The sequence below is a fragment of the Periophthalmus magnuspinnatus genome, chromosome 21, assembly GCF_009829125.3.
Source record: "Periophthalmus magnuspinnatus isolate fPerMag1 chromosome 21, fPerMag1.2.pri, whole genome shotgun sequence".
Lineage (NCBI taxonomy): Eukaryota > Metazoa > Chordata > Actinopteri > Gobiiformes > Gobiidae > Periophthalmus > Periophthalmus magnuspinnatus.
Genome location: NC_047146.1, coordinates 20,260,840 through 20,278,809, shown reverse-complemented (window position 1 = coordinate 20,278,809; position 17,970 = coordinate 20,260,840). Strand labels below are relative to the sequence as shown.

At 38.6% G+C, this 17,970-nt stretch overlaps 1 protein-coding gene across 7 annotated transcripts; it reads left to right on the top strand.

Moving 5' to 3' along the window:
• Nucleotides 1-254: 254 nt before the first annotated feature.
• On the top strand, nt 255-17,522 carry LOC117389869 (CASP8 and FADD-like apoptosis regulator). Of its 7 annotated transcripts, none has more exons than XM_055230798.1 (11): nt 255-484; nt 7,892-8,202; nt 9,398-9,503; nt 9,702-9,837; nt 11,443-11,486; nt 12,533-12,590; nt 12,678-12,718; nt 12,794-12,872; nt 13,819-14,152; nt 14,834-14,995; nt 16,830-17,522. In XM_055230798.1, the coding sequence occupies exons 2-11, from the start codon at nt 7,913-7,915 to the stop codon at nt 16,957-16,959; spliced, it is 1,380 nt and encodes a 459-aa protein (XP_055086773.1). In that variant the 5' UTR covers nt 255-484; nt 7,892-7,912; the 3' UTR covers nt 16,960-17,522. The 7 variants fall into 7 exon arrangements, with proteins under 7 accessions (XP_055086773.1, XP_055086772.1, XP_055086770.1 ...); XM_055230797.1 differs by having other exon boundaries at nt 273-442; nt 12,533-12,592; nt 12,674-12,718; nt 16,830-17,519; XM_055230795.1 differs by having other exon boundaries at nt 273-484; nt 12,533-12,592; nt 12,674-12,718; nt 16,830-17,519.
• The last annotated feature ends 448 nt before the right edge of the window (nt 17,523-17,970 follow it).

The window sequence follows — 17,970 nt, the reverse complement described above, 5'->3', positions numbered from 1 at the left end:
CCCAAAGGGTATTTGTTAGTCATTTTACAATTAGGCTTACGCACTTGTCTTATCTGTGCTGTGAAGTACTACACTACTGTTATACTATTGTTTCTTCCTTGTTCTTTATTTATACATATTTTATCATTGTTTATTTTGTAGTGTATCCTGTAATGTAGTCCTTTACTTTCACCCATGACGAAAGAAGGCCAAATTCAAGTATCGTCACCTTTTAAGAAGCGCCACCCATCTTTTTACTTTCACTTTCCTCTTCTGTCTTTTAGAGTGCGTAATACTAGACCCGCTCGAGGGCTCAGCGCGTAAATTTTTCAATGCCTCTCGTAGTTAGTCTTGTATATCAGTTCCCATTTTTTTCTAAAATAATGAAAAGGGAAATGAGAGGGGGACGTATTTCCCCGAAAGTTTCTGTTTAGTAATGTCTATAATACGGACGTCATAGAAGGTTTGTGTTCACTCTACTCCTTTGTTCACGCGCTTCGAAGCTGTAAGTATGTTTCTTTATGTTTCTTCTTCTTCTAAATCATTATTGCATATTTTGAGAGTAAGAGTAAGAGGTTAATACTTTTAAACAAGGCGTATTCAGGCATACTCTACTGAAGGAAGTGCAGTCTAATATCTTTTGTCTGCTCCGTAAATAGCGCAAAGAAGAAACTAACGCAGAAAATATTTTAGTTTAGAGAGCTAAATATGGCCAGGCAAAGAAAGACATTTATTTGTATCGCACAAGTCGTGCACCAAATAATTCAGTGCTTCACAGAATAGGAACGACATTAAAATAACTATAAATAAATAATCATCATAAAATTCACATTAAAAATGTAAGATTAATGGTAATAACGAAACCATGCCAGTATAAAGAAAAACCTTGAGTAATATGCAGCCCATGTGAATGACTGGGCTATTAGCTGTTCCTGAAAACTAAGTAGAGGCACTGTTCTTTCTCATGCTCTGTTACTCAAGTTAGACTTTAATCTGAGTATTAACAGAATAAAGAACTGACTGACTCTTCATCTACTTTAATATGTAGTTTAAGTGATAGTTTCCCAAGGTCAACTTAACCAGAACATCTTTCACTTTTATTTTTTGTATGAGAAAATAATTTGGCCAGTTCATTATTCTGTTAAATAGTTTCAGTTAACTCCTTAAGGACTGAGCACATTATAGCTCTTTTTTAGCCGTAAAAATCATGTTAAAGGAAGTATCAGCATGTACTTTTTCCCCTTTTCACACAACTACCTCTGTTTTGCATATCCAGCCTTATTATTCCTTTGATGCACCAAATAAGTGTGTAATACCAGTTTCCATACACTTAATTGCATTTATTCAGAAAATTTAGAGAACCTGTGGACCATTATGTCATATTTTTAAATTGCAATATTGATCTAAAACAACTTAATAAAAATGTCATCTCATCAATGTGCCTCTCTGCCGGACCAAGCTTTTTTTTCTGTGCCAAAATAGCTTAGTATTGTCATGATACTAAAATTTTGATATTAATAAATAGACTTGATATGCAATATTGATTTTGATGCCACGATAATGATAAAAACTCTTTCTTTAGAAAGTAGAATGTGTTTTTTGTCATTAAATCATAGTACTTTCTTTTATATTACCATGTAGTCTTATGTTTGTGTAATAGGTAGCCCAGTTTTCAAGGAAGTTTCCACTGTGGTCTGTGCACGTGTACAGGTCTATGTGCTCTTATTCACGTAGTTCATTTCCATCCTGTGAATGTGACTTCTTTTAGTATCGATACCTGCTCAGTATCTATTGTCTATACTAGTTTGAGTTATTAGAGAAACACCTCCATGAACAGAGCGGTGATCTGTGCTTGAGATGTGCTGTAGACTTTAAACTGTTATCCAGTCTTTTTCCAGCCAAAAGACCTTGTTGTGGAAAAATTACAGTTGTAGATGAAAAGTAATCCATTTACAAAGCTCGGTGAGTTTTGCAATACAGGAAAAAAGGTTTATTGTTCGTTGCAGCATACAGACAGGACAGGGCCCAGGCCTGCCCTGGCCACCGACTGGTAGCCTCCCGGCCTCTCCCCCAGTTCCCCTCTCCCCTAAGTCCAAGTCTCAACAACCCAACCACCCACCAGCCACCTCCCCGAGCATCTGAGCTCTGACTATTTTATACCAGAATGACAATGCTACATACATTTCAAAGCAGAGTGACTTTTGTTTCACACCCGTATGATAATGAACTTTTACACTTAGACAGGTAGAACAACAGCGAGTTTCCTGTGGGATGGAGACAGAGCTTCACTCATGTTAATGTCTGTCAAATGTCAGTCAAATGCTTTTTAAATACAAAACATGACTATACTTAAATTTCTATCACACTTTCTCCCTTTTGATTATTCATTAATCATACTTCATAAACAATCATTCCACAAAAACATTCATTGTTGGAGATGAAGTCAGTTCCATTATTGTTGACTGAGATGGAAGGAAATTCAACAGTTCATTGTTGTGTTCAGTCTGTCCTTATCCAATATGATTTGTAGTCAGACAGTGAATGCTGTTTTAACGTGATGATGGCGGTGTTCAGTTAAATCTTTCCCATCACCTGTCCTCTGTCCCTTTGTCCTCCCTCTGGCCACACATGGCTGTACTCTCCGTCCTCACGCAGCTCGGTGTCTCTCTGTCCACAGCTCGTCTCTGGAGTTGTCATTCATGTGTTGATTTCAGGGCTGTGGTTGGGGACACGAGGAACAGGTCGAGTTCTTCTGAGTCACATGAAAAGATGTGAATGGCTGAACTTTTCTGAAGTTTTCCTCCGGTGACATTGAAACAGAAGAATGGTTTTAATGATGTAGGTCTGATTCAGTCCAGGAGAAGACCATGTGTCCTCCTGCGCAGGAGATGTTTTTGTTTCAGGTCCAGGTGGAAACCTATCCCTGGCTTCAGATGTTGTCAGGTTACAGGTCTTGTAGTTAATGGAACAGTCTCTAAATGACAACACCTTTTTTCACACAAAAAACTAAAAATTACATTTGTAATATCCCCCTTTGACACATTTATATATCTATATACATGTGTCAATTTTGGCTTAGCTGTCTTCTGCTGCAAGAGAACAGTTAAATTACTGTTGCTGAAAGAAACATTTTGTGAAGCCCAAAACTGTTATTGGTTAGTTGTTAGTGTTGTTAGTGTGTGATTATTTCATAGGAACATGTAAAGAAAAAAAGGAAGAGAAATTATGCAGCATCCGCATCTCCTGTAACAAAAAACAAAAAAAACCCCAAAACATTAACAAAATCGCAGGCGCTTAGTCGTCAAGGATTGTCAAGTCAGTCAAGTCAGTTTGGATTTGTGATCACTACCTCCTTTGATTAGGCCTTCATTTTGGTTTTAAGAGAGCGCTTTAACATTTTTGGAAATTCGTGGAATAATTCGGTTTCTTCTTTCTAATTACAGTTGAGGAGGGTTTTTTGGTATCAGCTGGACTTTTCTTAGGACATGCATGTCATTAAACTGATGAGGCAAAAAACACAAAATAAATACAAAATTTTTCCAAAAGGAAATATAAAGAAACAAAGAAATGTAGAGGGGGCTAATGCTAAGGCTAATGCTAATGATTACACATGATACACATTTGACCCACAATTAAGTCAATAGCAGAATAAACCACGCTTACCGATCAGGAACAGCATCCAGTCCATCAAAACATAAGGTCCCTCTGCTCCTCAGTCCACCATGAGATCTTCACTCGGTGGTGGACTTCCGCTCCGGGTCCGAGATGCCTCTAGTTTAACTTGTACAAACATCCACAGTGTCCTCGGTCGCGTACTTCCTTTGTTTTGTCCGTTTCGTCATGTTTAAAACGCAAAACTGCTGCGTAAAATTACGTAATACACGCGCGATCTTTATATCCAGCCTCGTGTTTTTACACAGAGAAATGACGGAACAGATTTCACTTTCCTGCAGCAGATTGGACATGGAGGCTCTAACTTCCTTTGTGGACATAATTTCTTGACTGGATTATATTCTCTGGACCTTTACGGAATGAATGAGACCAACTTTGTGTGAATATGTTGATGTTTGACAGAACCAGAGCGCTCAATGGTAAGTGAAGTCCAGATTCACATTTCTGGCTTCTCTGTAAAAACGTCTTTCCTGTCAGCACTGTGGTGATTCGAGGTGTAAATGGTTTACATATTCAGAAATATGAATGCTGTAGCTTTCATTTGATGTGTAGATTGTTTGTGTGAGTGACGCAAAAATACACATACATTGCTGTAAAGTTGTAACGTGTAACGCGGGCGGGCCGTCGGAACGCTAAGTGGTTAAGTTGTCGGCGCTCAAGTGACGGAAATGTAACCGAGAGAATCCGGTCATTTTTCAAAATAAAAGATTTTTCAAAATAAACAATTGTTCAGACTCAGATAATAAATACAACAGAAATAATTAATTATTTCTTGGACGGCCCGCGGCCCGGTACCAATTGATCCACGGACCGGTACCGGTCCGCGGCCCGGTGGTTGGGGACCACTGGCGTAGAGGGCACAGCTTGACAACAGATGAAACAAGGTTCATTGGAAAATCTTCTCTTGTTCTTTCAATGGGCTCTCCTCCCATATTTGGTCTGCTTACTTTTATTAGACATAGTAAAGTGACAGGAAAGTATTGGAGAAGTGACAGGAAAGTTTTTTGTAAAGTAATGGGAAAGTTCTTAAACTGAGCAAGACAGTGTTTAAAGAGTGAGAGAGAGAGTTTTTAAAGGGTGCAAACGAGTGGGTGAGAGAGTTGCAGATTGGGTGATTATTTATGTTTTGATTTGTGTGATTTTAATGTCTTTCTTATTCTGTAAAGCACTTTGAATTACCTTGTGTACGAATTGTGCTATACAAATAAACTTGCCTTGCCTTGCCTTGCCTTATGTGTTGGCTGATGAGTCTGTAGTTGTCTATGTAATTGTGAATTCACTTGGTGATTTTCATGTTGTTGGGTCTTATTGTACATAGTCACTGCTGCCATATGCAGTTCTTTCTGCATTCTTTCTTGCTTCATTATTTTCTTTCTGTTTAGCTGTTCATATGCATGTGTGGTGCATGGTCAGTTCAGTTAGGTGAGCAGCTTTCCAGCCAATGCAGGTTTTCTTCACAGCTGAAGAAATGTCTGTTTTTAGTCGTTAGTTAGTTATTAATGAAATAGTTACACAAATATGTTTCCCAAACATCACGAGTCACACCTATGTGATCAGGTCTTGTAAATCCACTGTGGGTGTTATATACTTCTGTTAAACATGTGAGAAACTCTTCAGGGTCCTCAGTGTCTCTTTGTATGCAGGATTGGATTTTGTCAGTATCGATAGAGGCAGGAAAGGCTTTTGTGATAGCTGTGCAGATGTTATTCACAGCTTCTCTATACAAAGCATTGGAGTCATGCTTCCAATCAACATGATTGCATTGTTCAGTGTTTTGAAGTTGATCAGCTATTTTGTGCCATTCAGTAGGTTTCATCTTCAGGATCAATACTCTCCTTAGTTCACTCATAGTAGGTTTGAAATCTTGACAAAAAGTTATAAGTTCTTTAGCAAAATCTGACCTGATGCTGTTGGATTGGGCAGATGTTGAGATGCTGCAGATATTTCAGAAGAAATCCAAGGGCAGAAAACTAATGTTGAACCTTGTGGACCAGAGACTTCAACCATTGGCAATGTGTACATTGTGTCTTCTTCAGCACAGCTCACTTTGCTTGTTTCCATCTGTACCTGCACGTGTCCATTACTGTCCTACGTTGTAGAGTTATTTGGTGAAGGATCAGACAGACAGGTTAGATGGGGGTTGTTCAGATCTGGATCAAACTTCAGTACAGTCAACTGTTGAGACAAAGAGTTCTGCGAGTGGGGCAATTTCAGCTCACACATTTCAGTTGCATCTTCAAAGAGAAGAGGCCTGTGCATAGTTTTTCTGATTTTGACTACAGCTTCGTCTTTCCACATTTTTAAATATTCCTTGTAATTTTCGATGTTTTCTAATTTTTTTGATCAAAAATGTTATTTTTTCTCTCATTTCAACTTCAATTTCACATAATTTGTTTTCCAATGCATGAATATGTTTTAAACTGAATGCACCAAATTCTGAAGACTTCTTATCTCCATGTTTTCTTCTAATAAAATCAATGATGGGGCATCCTGGAGGGGAATACTCCCTTGAAGTTTTGCTCCCCATTTGAGATGTTTTAGCACTCGTAACTTCCAGTAGTCCCAAAAGTGAGGAAATCAGGAGTGGTGGAGAGCCATTGTTGCTTGGATTATATTAGCAGCACATTGTTAGGGCAGCATGGTGGTACACACATGAGATTTTGGAGCCAAAAAGACTGAAAAGTTTTGAGATGAATCAGAAATGGTATAGGATCAGAACTATGGCTGCTGGGTATGCTTAGTTAAGCATTTTGCATTTCCAAAATACGTTCTCCTTTGATTTACCAGTCTTTGTAGATGAAGATTTCCTTTTCAAATGGAAAGAAGTCTGTATTGGGAAAGCTCACCAAGTAGACCTTGTTCGAATCCAGCAGTGGTGATCCAGGACAGAAACCAATGTCCGTCCATGTTTCTGTTCAAAAGATCCGTGCATCAGGACAGAAACCAAAAGGAAGACAAAATCCCATCTTCACTGTGTTCTGGACGACCACTCGTGGATCCCACTTCTGACACCATTATTGTTGTGGAAAAATTACAGTTGTAGATGAAAAGTAATCCATTTACGAAGCTCGGTGAGTTTTGCAATACAGGAAAAAAGACTTATTGTTTGTTGCAGCAGATACAGACAGGACAGGGCCCAGGCCTGCCCTGGCCACAGACTGGTCACAGACCTTGTAAGGACAAAGTTACAGTTTTGTGCTTTAGAAAATACATTTGATTAAAAAAGGTGACTTATTCACCCACGAACTGTGGCAAAATCAATGTTTTTTCAGACATTATTTGAGTTGTTTACCTCCTAAATGATCAGTTTAGACCAGGGGTGTCCAAAACGTTTTTCATGAAGGGCCACATTTAAAAACACAGACAAAGCTGAGGGCCGATTGAGGGCCATAGACTGGTCACCAATACAGTGAATACTTCAAATCTGCGTTATTATTACAAGTTAGACTGAACCACTAGACCTTTATTCATGCTTACATCCTCAATGGGACATATTCAATAAAGATTTTCAGAAATATACAGTAAAAAGTACTGTTCAAGGTAACATGTGCCAATTCACCTGGAAGCTTGAGGGCCAAGAAAAATTGGTTTGGGGGCTGCATTTGGCCCCCGGGCCACAGTTTGAGCATGCCTGGTTTAGACATATGACCTGCTTCTAAGTTAGTTTTCCTGTGAAATGAAAGAGAAGAGAGGAGAGTGCAGGGGGCTGAGGAGGAGGAGGAGCTGAACTATCGCTGCTGCTACAGGGGGATATCAGAATCAGAATCCTTTTATTGCCACCGTTTGTGAACACAGTTCACAAACTAGGAACTTACTTCGGTGATAAAGTGCAACATAAAACACACTGAATAAATACAAATACAAATAAGGGCATGCACGAAGTTAAAAAAGATATGCTTAAAAAATCAAATAAAATACTTCAAGGTAGAAAATATATACAACAGCAGCATCAGAACAACTATACTTATATACTTATATACTGTATCTAAATAAAACAAAATATTCACAATAAAGATATTATTGCCTATAGACCTATTTCTACACAGTTAATAAATTATAAACCTCAGACTTTGTGGTGTTTAAAATAAAACAATAAAAAAATCAGTTAATGGCGTAAGCTTTCCCCAAAATATCAGGGTTGGCCTAAAATTTTCATATCAGTGCATCCCTAGAAATGTATTTAAGCTCTAAGAATATCATGATATAATTTTTTGACATGTCCGCACTTCTGCTCCTACAGATACCAATCGTACCCGATCTCATGTCCAACCCTGCACCTCCCCTTCCACTGCTCTGTCAGCTAGTCGACAGCCTCAGTGAGCCGGAGCAGAGGACCCTGGTGTTCCTGTGTGGGAGCCTGGACTCGGAGCACAGCCCTGCCCGTACCCGCAACGTCCTTGAGGAAGCGGTCAGCAGCAGTGAGAGCCCAAACCAGGTGGTCAGAGAGCTCCTGGTACAGCTGAAGAGATTGGACTTGCTCCGAAAGCTGTACCAGTGTGGGAGAGAGGAGGTGGAGAGGCTGAGGAGCACGTGCCAACTGTGTGCTTATAGGTCAGTGACAGAATTTAGAGGGGTTATTTTACTTCTACGGGGTATTAGCTGCTAACACATAACATTCAGATCTCCTTGTTACCTTTTATTGCTTTAAAAATGCTATATTTGGTGTACGTAGTAATATGTGTTTAATAAGTTTCATTTTCTTTTTTGTCGCTGAGTCTCCTCTCTCTTTCACTCCCTTTTCTCCAGAATCTTACAGTTAACCATAATAACTGAAACATGCATGCAAGTTTTTGACGAAAAACGATTTTGCATAATAATTTAATATCTACCATGTGGTTTGGGTTCATGGGACATAATAACATTGTAAAGTGTTCATAGTTTAAAATTGTGCTTTTTCTGTTAGTTTTTAACTGTCAGATTGCAGATTTGTTGGCCCTTGTTCTAGTCTTTGCTTTGAGACATTAACCATAAAATATATATCAACAAATCTCACTTAAAAATCGAATTCCACCATATAATTCGGACTCCTTCTCCAGCTCAATTTGAAACTATAGACATGGTTGGCAGTAGCCGCAGCTGCCATGTGGCTGAAGGACAGAAGTGAGGCTGCCAATCTGCACCAATGGCAACCACACTCATTATGCAACACTCAGCCAATCACTCATTTATATGCATTTAACAGCAGAAAGAAGAGGACATGGGTAGAGTTATCTGGAGTTTCTTTAGTCGATTACAGCCATAATAACCAGTGGTCTCAGTGCTAACCTGCCTCCTTCTACCTGTCAGAGACTCTCAGTCCGTAGCGCAGTTTAAGACCGGACTAAAAACCCACTTCTTCTCCCTGGTATTTGATTCTAGCTAGACAGGATATCTTGATGTTTTATTGTTTTATTGTTCTTTATCTATGTGTCGTATTTTATGTATGTCTGTTTTGTTTATTGTTGTTTATGTGAAGCACTTTGAGCATCTTAAATTTTGTTTTAAATCTGCTATATAAATAAAATTGAATTGAACTGAATTGAATAACCAGGCTGTCCCTTGCTTACCTTCTGAGATCTTACAAGCATTCTGAAGGTAGTGTAGCAGGTCTGTTAGATAAACGTTGATCCAAAACAGAGATAAACCAGAAGCTGTTGCATGAGCTATTTAGTTTCACACAGATAATGGAAAGAGATTGTACATACAACAGCCTTCTCTTCTGTTCTGTTGTATTTAACCCTATCTCTTCTCTGTCCTCTCTGTGCAGAGTCCTGATGGTAAACCTGAGCGAGGACCTGACCACTGAGGATCTAAACCGGTTCAAGTTCTTACTGGGACATATGCTGCACCGAGACAAACTAGACAGAGCTAAGGTACAAGAGATTTCACTATGGTCTACAGAAAATATAAATTTAACTATGCAACAATGAACTTCACAGTTTTTGCATAATATAGGACCAATAAGTGCCGTATAAATAATTACTAATAAGGTCATTACTCTTTAGATTTTTTAAATTTAGTCGAGTTTTCATGGAGTTTGTGTTTCTGTAACGTATGACATGTGCCAACAGTGCTTCCTGGACATCATTGTTGAACTAGAAAAACAAGACAAAGCATTGAGTGAGAGAGTGGACCTGATAGAAACCTGTCTGAGGGACATCGGCCGAATTGACCTAGCCAAAAGGGTGCGCACTCTTTCGCCCAGAGGTGGGTACAAATCAAATTCAAGTTTATTAAAAAAAACAAAATAAAATGCCTCATGCACCAGTCACCTCACACATTTAAAAGGTCAGGATTTTGTGGTAGATAAGTTTTCGGGAGTGATCTGAGATTATTGGTGTTAATAGTAGAATTGTAGGTTTTATGCATAGGCTGCTCTTTGCTGATAATTACCGTAATGTGAGAAACTGGGTCTTTTGGAACATTGGAGTCAGTGCGGTCTCAGGTCATTTGTGCTGACGTGAAGTACTACTGTTGAAACAAGAGCTCTGTCATAATAGAGGAAATAGTGGTTTGATTATTAGTAAAAGCCAAAGTTAAATGTGTCAACTGGACAAAAAGTTGTAGGAGTGAAAACGATTTGCTGCTCATGCCAAGCCGCTTCTTCAGTTCTGGTCAGATTACTGGTGGACACTGCATTATATCCGTCTGAAAGGAAGGAGCTAACTACACTGTTTGTAGGCTAGGTCTAAAGAGCTACACTAAATGTGAGCTGAGCCCGAGACCTACTTAGCATAATCTTTCAGCCTAAATGGACCTACTGGCTAGCTTTATTGTTTTCTTTGTTTTCTTAGTTTGCTTTGGGTCTGAGGATGAAGTTATTAATATGAGATAGATGATGTCTAAGGCCCCAGTTCCTGTTCAAGGAAGGATTGTCTTTCCTAACAAAAATAGCTTTTTAAACTCTCCTCTCAAACCATTTCTTTTCTTTAGCTAAGATCTGTACCTCACTGTCTTCAAAGGAGTGGTTAGTGGCTTTGATATGGAGATGTACAGTGCACTGGGGTCCTGAGGAACTCTCACGCCGGTGTTGGTACATTCTCGTATGGAGTGACTGTTTCTCACTGCACTCTTCACTGCACTGAATGGAGTAGACCACATGACTTTGTTTATGGCTTGCGGTTTTGTCCTTTGGGTGAACCAGTTTTTGTCTTAAGTGTTTGTAAGTTTGAAATAGACTTGAATTTCAAACTGTCTAAAAATTCTCCGAAGTTTTTCCAACACACCAGCTGTGTAAGGAATAGTTACGCCTTTCCTTCTAGGTTCAGATTCCCTGTTGTCCTGTTTTTTTTAGCTCTCTTATATCTATTGAAGGCCCTACTATGGATCAGACCTGCACGACTGAGGGATTCCACAGACTACATTGATTATTATTGAAAAAAGTAATTGTATCTATTGTCAGCACTTTTTCCAACATCACATGCTAACTCTATTAACAAAGTACTAACAATATACTGTAGACGGTTTGACTATCTGTGGCCATACCACCTTGACAATGTTCAATCTCATTTGATCTCTGGGTTGGGTTTGGTAAGCATTTGGATGGGAGACCACGGGGAATACCAGGTGCCAGAATGGGGGAGGCAGTTAGTGTGTTCTGCTGTTGTGTCCTTGAGCAAGACACGTCACCCACTTCACCTCCAATGTGTAAATGCTGTATGAATGAGACTGTGCTGTGAAAGTGAATGCGGGACAACACATGGAAATTCAACTATGGTGTTTACAGTATGTATTTCATGTATTTTCAGTAACATGCACTGTCCTGACCAAGTAAACTACTAATACTGTCAAAAATGTCAATTTTACTTGCAGTCCCTGAACACACCCAAGCCCAGAGGCCATGGTGCCCTCCTCCTGTGAGTAAACTTACAATACTGACAATGCTTAAAGTGCACTTGAGAGGTTAGACTACTCATTTTACTAAATCATAGATAACATTATACTACTTAAGAAACTACTACTTTCCGATTTTATCTATATTTAAAATGTCAGTGAAGTTTATAATTTGGTTTTCTGGTTGGACACAGGAAGCAGATATAACACACACGTTTTCACACGTTAGTGCACTCTGTGGAGTGACCCCAGTGCAGGTTTAGTTCTGTTTACTTTACTTTGTTCACATACTTCGCATCATTCGCCTTAAACACACACCATGAGCCACGTGAGAGTCCATCAACTGAACTCCAAACTTTTTGTGACAACATGCTTCAAGGTAATAGACCCCTCATGAATATACACACGCACGCTAACTTCCCCTATATGTGATGGTCTTTTCTTTCACCTGTGGCTAAATGTACAGTGAGGACTGTACGCGGTTGTGACAACAGAGAAAACGACACACAGACAGACGTGTCACTAATATTAAGTTGATCCAAATTGTCTCATCATGCAAATGTGCCAAACAGCAGCTCTGCAGGGTCCATTCATACAAATATATGTGATTTGAGCGCTTCTTACCCAATTATACTTTTTTTGGTAACAGCTGGCTGTGTAGGTCAGCCCGAGGTCTGCCGCGCTCACATCACAATTGACCCACTCCAGAGTGGGAGACTCCAAGACCACCTGTTCCAAGCGCCCTCAGAGCAGGCGTTTAATGCGGATCAGAATGTGACTGTCATGTTCACACTGGCCCAAGTCCACCCTCTTGGAGCAAATCCTCTTTTATGGTGCCCTAACTAGTTTCAGTGTAAAAATGAACACAGCAGAACACAGCACTACTTTCATTATTATTTTTATACTTTTTTTTCTCAACTTTTTCCACAAACCACCATATAACCGATGTAAAACTCTGATAAATATTTACCACAGGTACTATCCCACCAAACATGAAAACCTGTCATATGTACTTTAAATATGAAATTCACTCTTCTAAGTCTAAAACTTTGAACTCTGATTTATATAGTGTCCCAGACCCATCCAGCCCTTTAACTGTCCTCCACATACCAGACCTGCCCTGAATGGTAAGATTTTCTTGCTCTTTTAAATTTTTTTTCTTTTCTTTTTTTTTTCTTTAAAAAATAATGCATGATATTTGTCCCCACGTGCAGGGCGTACCCTACAGCTGCGGCAAAGGGAGGCGAGCTGCTCGGTGAGTGCCACTTACTTCAGCTCTCAGAGTTTTGGTTAGGTCCTCTTATGTGACTTTGGTATTTGTGTTTTATAGAGTTACCTAGAACACTACAAACTAGACACTAATCCTAAAGGAGTGTGCGTCATCATCGACTGTGTGGGCCAAGACGGAGGTAAGACTTCAAAGATTCAAATTAAACTAGCTAACGGCAGAAATGCTTAAAACAAGTGTGGCAATGCTTAAATGATTTAAAGACTGTGTGTTTGGTGAGACTCAGAGGCAAAGGACTTTTTACAGAGGATTACTGAAATCAGGGTTCAAATTTAGCATAAAAATGCATTCTTTAAATCTGTCCAACTTGTCCCTAGCAAACCTTTTAGCACATCGTTAATATTCACACACATTAATTTTGGGGCACATGCAGTATGCAGCATTAGAACTGTTTTTTTCAAATAGCAAAGTGAAACTGGGGCAGACAGTCACAGTGCCTTCAATCGGAGCGCTGCTTATGACCTTAAATAACTCAAAATGTCATGCAAGGTTCTGTTAAACTTGTCACACTGGGGGTTCTTGTGGATGATGAGATACAAACTGCACAACTCAGAGATCACAGTTCACTCAAATGTTTTGCCTTGATCTGAGTGTAAGCGCTCAGGCTGTTTGTGTTTCATGAACCACAATATGACTTTAGCAGTTGTGTCTGCTCTCTGGGTACTTGTGGGGAAGGCTTGACTGAAAAAGAAAAAGAAAAAAAAAAGACATTTCTATATCTAGGCTACATAAGGTCAGGTGAACTTTATTGTCCCAGAGAGGAAATATGTCCTATCCATCCACAATCATCATTGACTTTATATTAAAAGACCAGGTCCACGTAACAAGACACCATGGTCTGATTGATTATGCAACAGCAACTACCAGTGTTTGTTCTATCTTGTGAATTTTTTTTGTTGTTTACTACTTTTTACATTTTAGATACATACAGAAGGCATCAAATATATAAAGCACAATGTATTAAATTATGTAGCAAAGAAAAAAAGTTAAACAACTAAAAAAAAAAAAGGTGTCTAAAAAAGCTAAAAATATCTTTCCTAAGCAGTATTTTATGTCTGTGTGTGCAGAGTTGTTGGAGCAGACTTTCCGGGATCTTCACTTCTCTGTGGTCCTATATCGCTGGCTCAGTGTCAGCAGCTGTCAGTCTGCCCTGAGAAATTTGCAGCAGGACCTGCGCCTGAGGACTGCCTCTGCCTTTGTCTGCTGCATCATCAGTCGAGGTACACCGCTCCACCTGCTGGCAACAGATGCACAACACACTGGCCTACACCTGGAAACTCTCCGACGAATGTTCACCCCTGACAACTGCCCCGCACTCACCGGAAAACCCAAACTGTTCTTTATCCAAAGCTACAGCGTGCCCGAGAACCAGGCTGGAGCAGGGAGGAGCTTCATCCACGGGTGGGTGGAGCTACAGAAATGAAAGTGTAAAGTCATGGATGGTTTTATAATCACAAGTAGGAGGGGTTAAAGGCACAGGTTATAGATAAAGTCTGGATGGCATAATAGTAGGGGGTGTTGTTAGATGTTTTCTATCTTTTAATACATTTCCTATGGATTATGTTTATTTTAAGTACAACAAGTATCTGTTTTACCTTTGCAGAGTAGTAAAAAAAAGTTTAAAAAGTAACATAACTTAGCAAAACTAGTTATAATTTGATCTTAAAGGTGCTTTAGCGCAACGTTTCTGGTGGCGGTCTGCTCCTTATCAAAAACATGCCAGGAGTTCACAAAGGTTTGAGTAACCCTTTTTTATTAGTCTATCTAATACAATGCTCAGTTCCACCTTGTGATGCCTGAAGCAGTATTTTTCAGCTGCCTTTTACCTTTGGTTCGGTAGAGAACACAGTGAATCACAGTGAAATCACAAGGTGGAACAGATTTGAGAGAAGAGCATAGCCTAAATGTGCTGTGTTAAACATGTGACTGAAACAAAACTCCCAACTATGTTTTTGATGAGGAAACAACATTATAACAAAGATCAGAAAATAGTGTAATACGGGCCCTTTAAAAAAAAAAAAAAAGTAACAATAAAGAGTAAAGAGTAATGATGCTATTCATGGCCTAACCTTATGTCCCCAGTGAGGACCTAGAGACAGATGGTGTCACTGGGCTGGGACAACTCCTTGTTCCTACAGACGCAGACGTGTTCTGGAGCCACTGCTGGACACAGGAGAGCCAGCTGCAGACCACAGGACACCACTCACATTACCTGGGAGCCCTGATGGGGGCGCTGCAAACAGGGTACACCAGATAAACACATGTATGCTCTCACTGTGACACAAGCAGAGGTGGCTAGTACTCAGTTACATTTACTTAAGTACTTTTTCTCAAGTACACAGTGTCTTTTTTAGGTGTACTTCTTGAAGTAGTTTTCAGCCATCAATTTGTAGGGTTTTAATCGTAAATCAGATGAGAATCAATGCTAAAATTTGTATTGAAACGATGTACTCTTTTCAGCAAGTATCGATACTAAGAAAGTCAAATTCATAGGATAGAAATAAACCTTTCCTGAGTAGCTTTAGAATGATCTTGAGTTGTATCAGACCAAGTATAAGACACATAGACTGTATACGCCCATGGACCACAATGGAACCTACCTGGATGACTGAGGGACTACACAGATATAAGGTCTCAGGAACTACTATTTAATGTTGGAAAATCACATCAATGTTTTTATTTTCATTGTGGTATTGGAATCAGTATTGAGTATCGGGTTTATTACTTAGTATCGAAAACAAATTTGAAATCTTAGTAACGATACTAACGATGTGACAATACTACATCTACAAGTGACAAAAGCTTTATTTCTGTTTACAGTATGAAATGATTTGAATATTGGTGTTTCTTGCACTTCTCTTTCAGATATGATTGAGTTTTTCTAATTTTTGATGAATATCCTCCTACAATACCAAATTTATGAGTTACATTTTAAGTTCATGGCAGGTTTAGTATTACTGCATGGTTTGGTGAGATAGTATCTGTGGTAAATATTTATCATAGTTTTACATCAGTTAAGAGGAAGTTTAAAAAAAATAAAAAATACAGGAAGTAGCAGTGACCTCTGAAATAGATTCTCTCTTCCTGTCATCACCTCTGAAATCCAACATGCAGCCACAGTTTCCACAAAAGGAAGGACTTTTTCTGGCTGTTTAAACCTTCATTTAACAAAATAAAAGTGCAATAAAGAATTTATTTTTTATTAGTCTAATCATCACTATTTTGCAATTTAGATAATTTTGCCTCATATTATGATAAATTAAAAAATCAAGGAAAGTTTCAATCAAATTTTTATATATTTGCTAACATCTTGGTACTACTTTAATACTTTCTTAGTATATGCCTACATAATACATAGGCCTACATAATGTTTTCTGGACACAATTTACATGCACATGAATTTGGTCATTAATGCAAAATAAAATTCATGCTATTACCTGGCACCAGCATCTTTCCCATGTCTTTCTCTTGGTGCAGTATCCACACATACCATAGTGCCTTGAGGTGTGAAATGAGTAATGTATTGTGTTGTCCATCCAATTAACTGAACTACAGCTACATAATGTAAATCAGATGTTTAATATTTTTACAATTATTCTTACTCGTGAAACTAGTGTCATGATACTAAAATTTCAAACGAGATTTCACTAAGGAATCACTATTACTAAGGAATAGACTGGCGATAATTTAAAAAAAACCATTCTTTCTTTAGACAGTAGAATGTGATTTTCAACATTAAATTGTGGTACTTTATTTTATTTTACAATGTAGTCTTATATCTGTGTAATCCCTCAGTCGTCCAGGTATGTTCCATAGTGGTCCATGGGCGTATACTAGTCTTATGTGTCTTATACTTGTTCTAATACACCTCAAGATTATTCTAAAGCTACTCAGGCAAGGTTAATTTCTGTTTTACTATCAATTACCATCTGATCCTTGATGCCTTTGACAACCCTAGTAAGTAGTACTTGAATAATATTAATAAAAGTAACAGTATTCTTACTTGAGTCAAAAATATTTCAACCTCTGAATACCCTACCCCATGACGTTTCTTAATATGTTTCTTCTCTCTGTTTAGAAGGTCTCACCTGGTCGACCTGCACCTCCGAGTGAACGCTGCGGTCACTGAACACAATAAGAGGAACCCATTGGAGCAGTACCACCTGGATCTAAAGCACACGCTGCGGAAGAACTTGTACCTGCACTGAGGCTCCACCAGAGGGCCAGAGCCTCCACAGAGCAGCCTGTAACCATGGAACCCTCACGTCACCTTTAGGCTAGAAGATTGATAAAGAGGACACATTTATATAACACAAAGTAGTATTTGTTTTGCATCTGCTCCGTCCATATTTATTTTGTATTTATAACAATATTAATGTGAATATTCAGCGCAGCTAATACAGACAGCTATTTTTCTTTTTTTATTATTTTATTTTATTTGTTTTATTTTATCAACATTATAGGGCCTGTACCTGTTTTTTTTACCCATGTATTTGAGCAAAATGCGTCTTTTGCAAGATATATTGCATACGCAGTTCTTGAGGTCAAAAATAAATCAGCAGTGTACTTTTAAGGTGTGTGTGAAAATCAGGAGGTGCACGTTAATATGCTAGTTATTGTTGTTATCATTACCGTAACAGCAAAACTCCACTCTGGTCTCTTCAAGAGCTACTCAGAATGCATGAAGTGAGGAATAACGTTCGACCACTGCAAAGCATTTAAAATTAGTTCTCATTTTAACCCAATAAAATCCTATATTATGTGTTTTGTAAGTCGACTATGATTCTGCATTTGTTTTTTTTTTAACACTTCCTATAACTCCTTTCAAGGACTCGGTTTTGGGTTTTACAGGTCTCAAATCCTCCCAGGTATTGCTGAATGAAGGTTTTAGTTTTGAAGGCAGTTTTAAAAAGTGTGACTCGGATTTAGAATTGATTTTACATAATAAGGACTTAGACCGGAACTTGAAAGATGTGGACTCGGACTGAGAGATGTGAGGACTTGACTTGGACTTGACTCGAACTCTTCCTAAATGACTTGGATTCAAACACTGAGGATATGAACGTGAATCTAACAAAAAAAATCATGAATCAACTAGAACCCTTCACGGACCTTTAAATGGTTTGTTACATTTGTATAATATGACTTTGTACTTAAAGGTGCAAAATTGACTCTTTTAAGCTTTAAGCCATGTTATAATGCTGTTACCTCATCAAAAA

Coding starts and splice junctions, on each gene's coding strand:
- LOC117389869 (XM_055230794.1), top strand. CDS start 7,868: ATGTCCGCACTTCTGCTCCTACAGATACCAATCGTACCCGATCTCATG. Junction 9,838..11,442: donor GCGCACTCTTTCGCCCAGAG/GTGGGTACAAAT, acceptor TTTTACTTGCAG/TCCCTGAACACACCCAAGCC. Junction 12,719..12,793: donor AAAGGGAGGCGAGCTGCTCG/GTGAGTGCCACT, acceptor TGTGTTTTATAG/AGTTACCTAGAACACTACAA.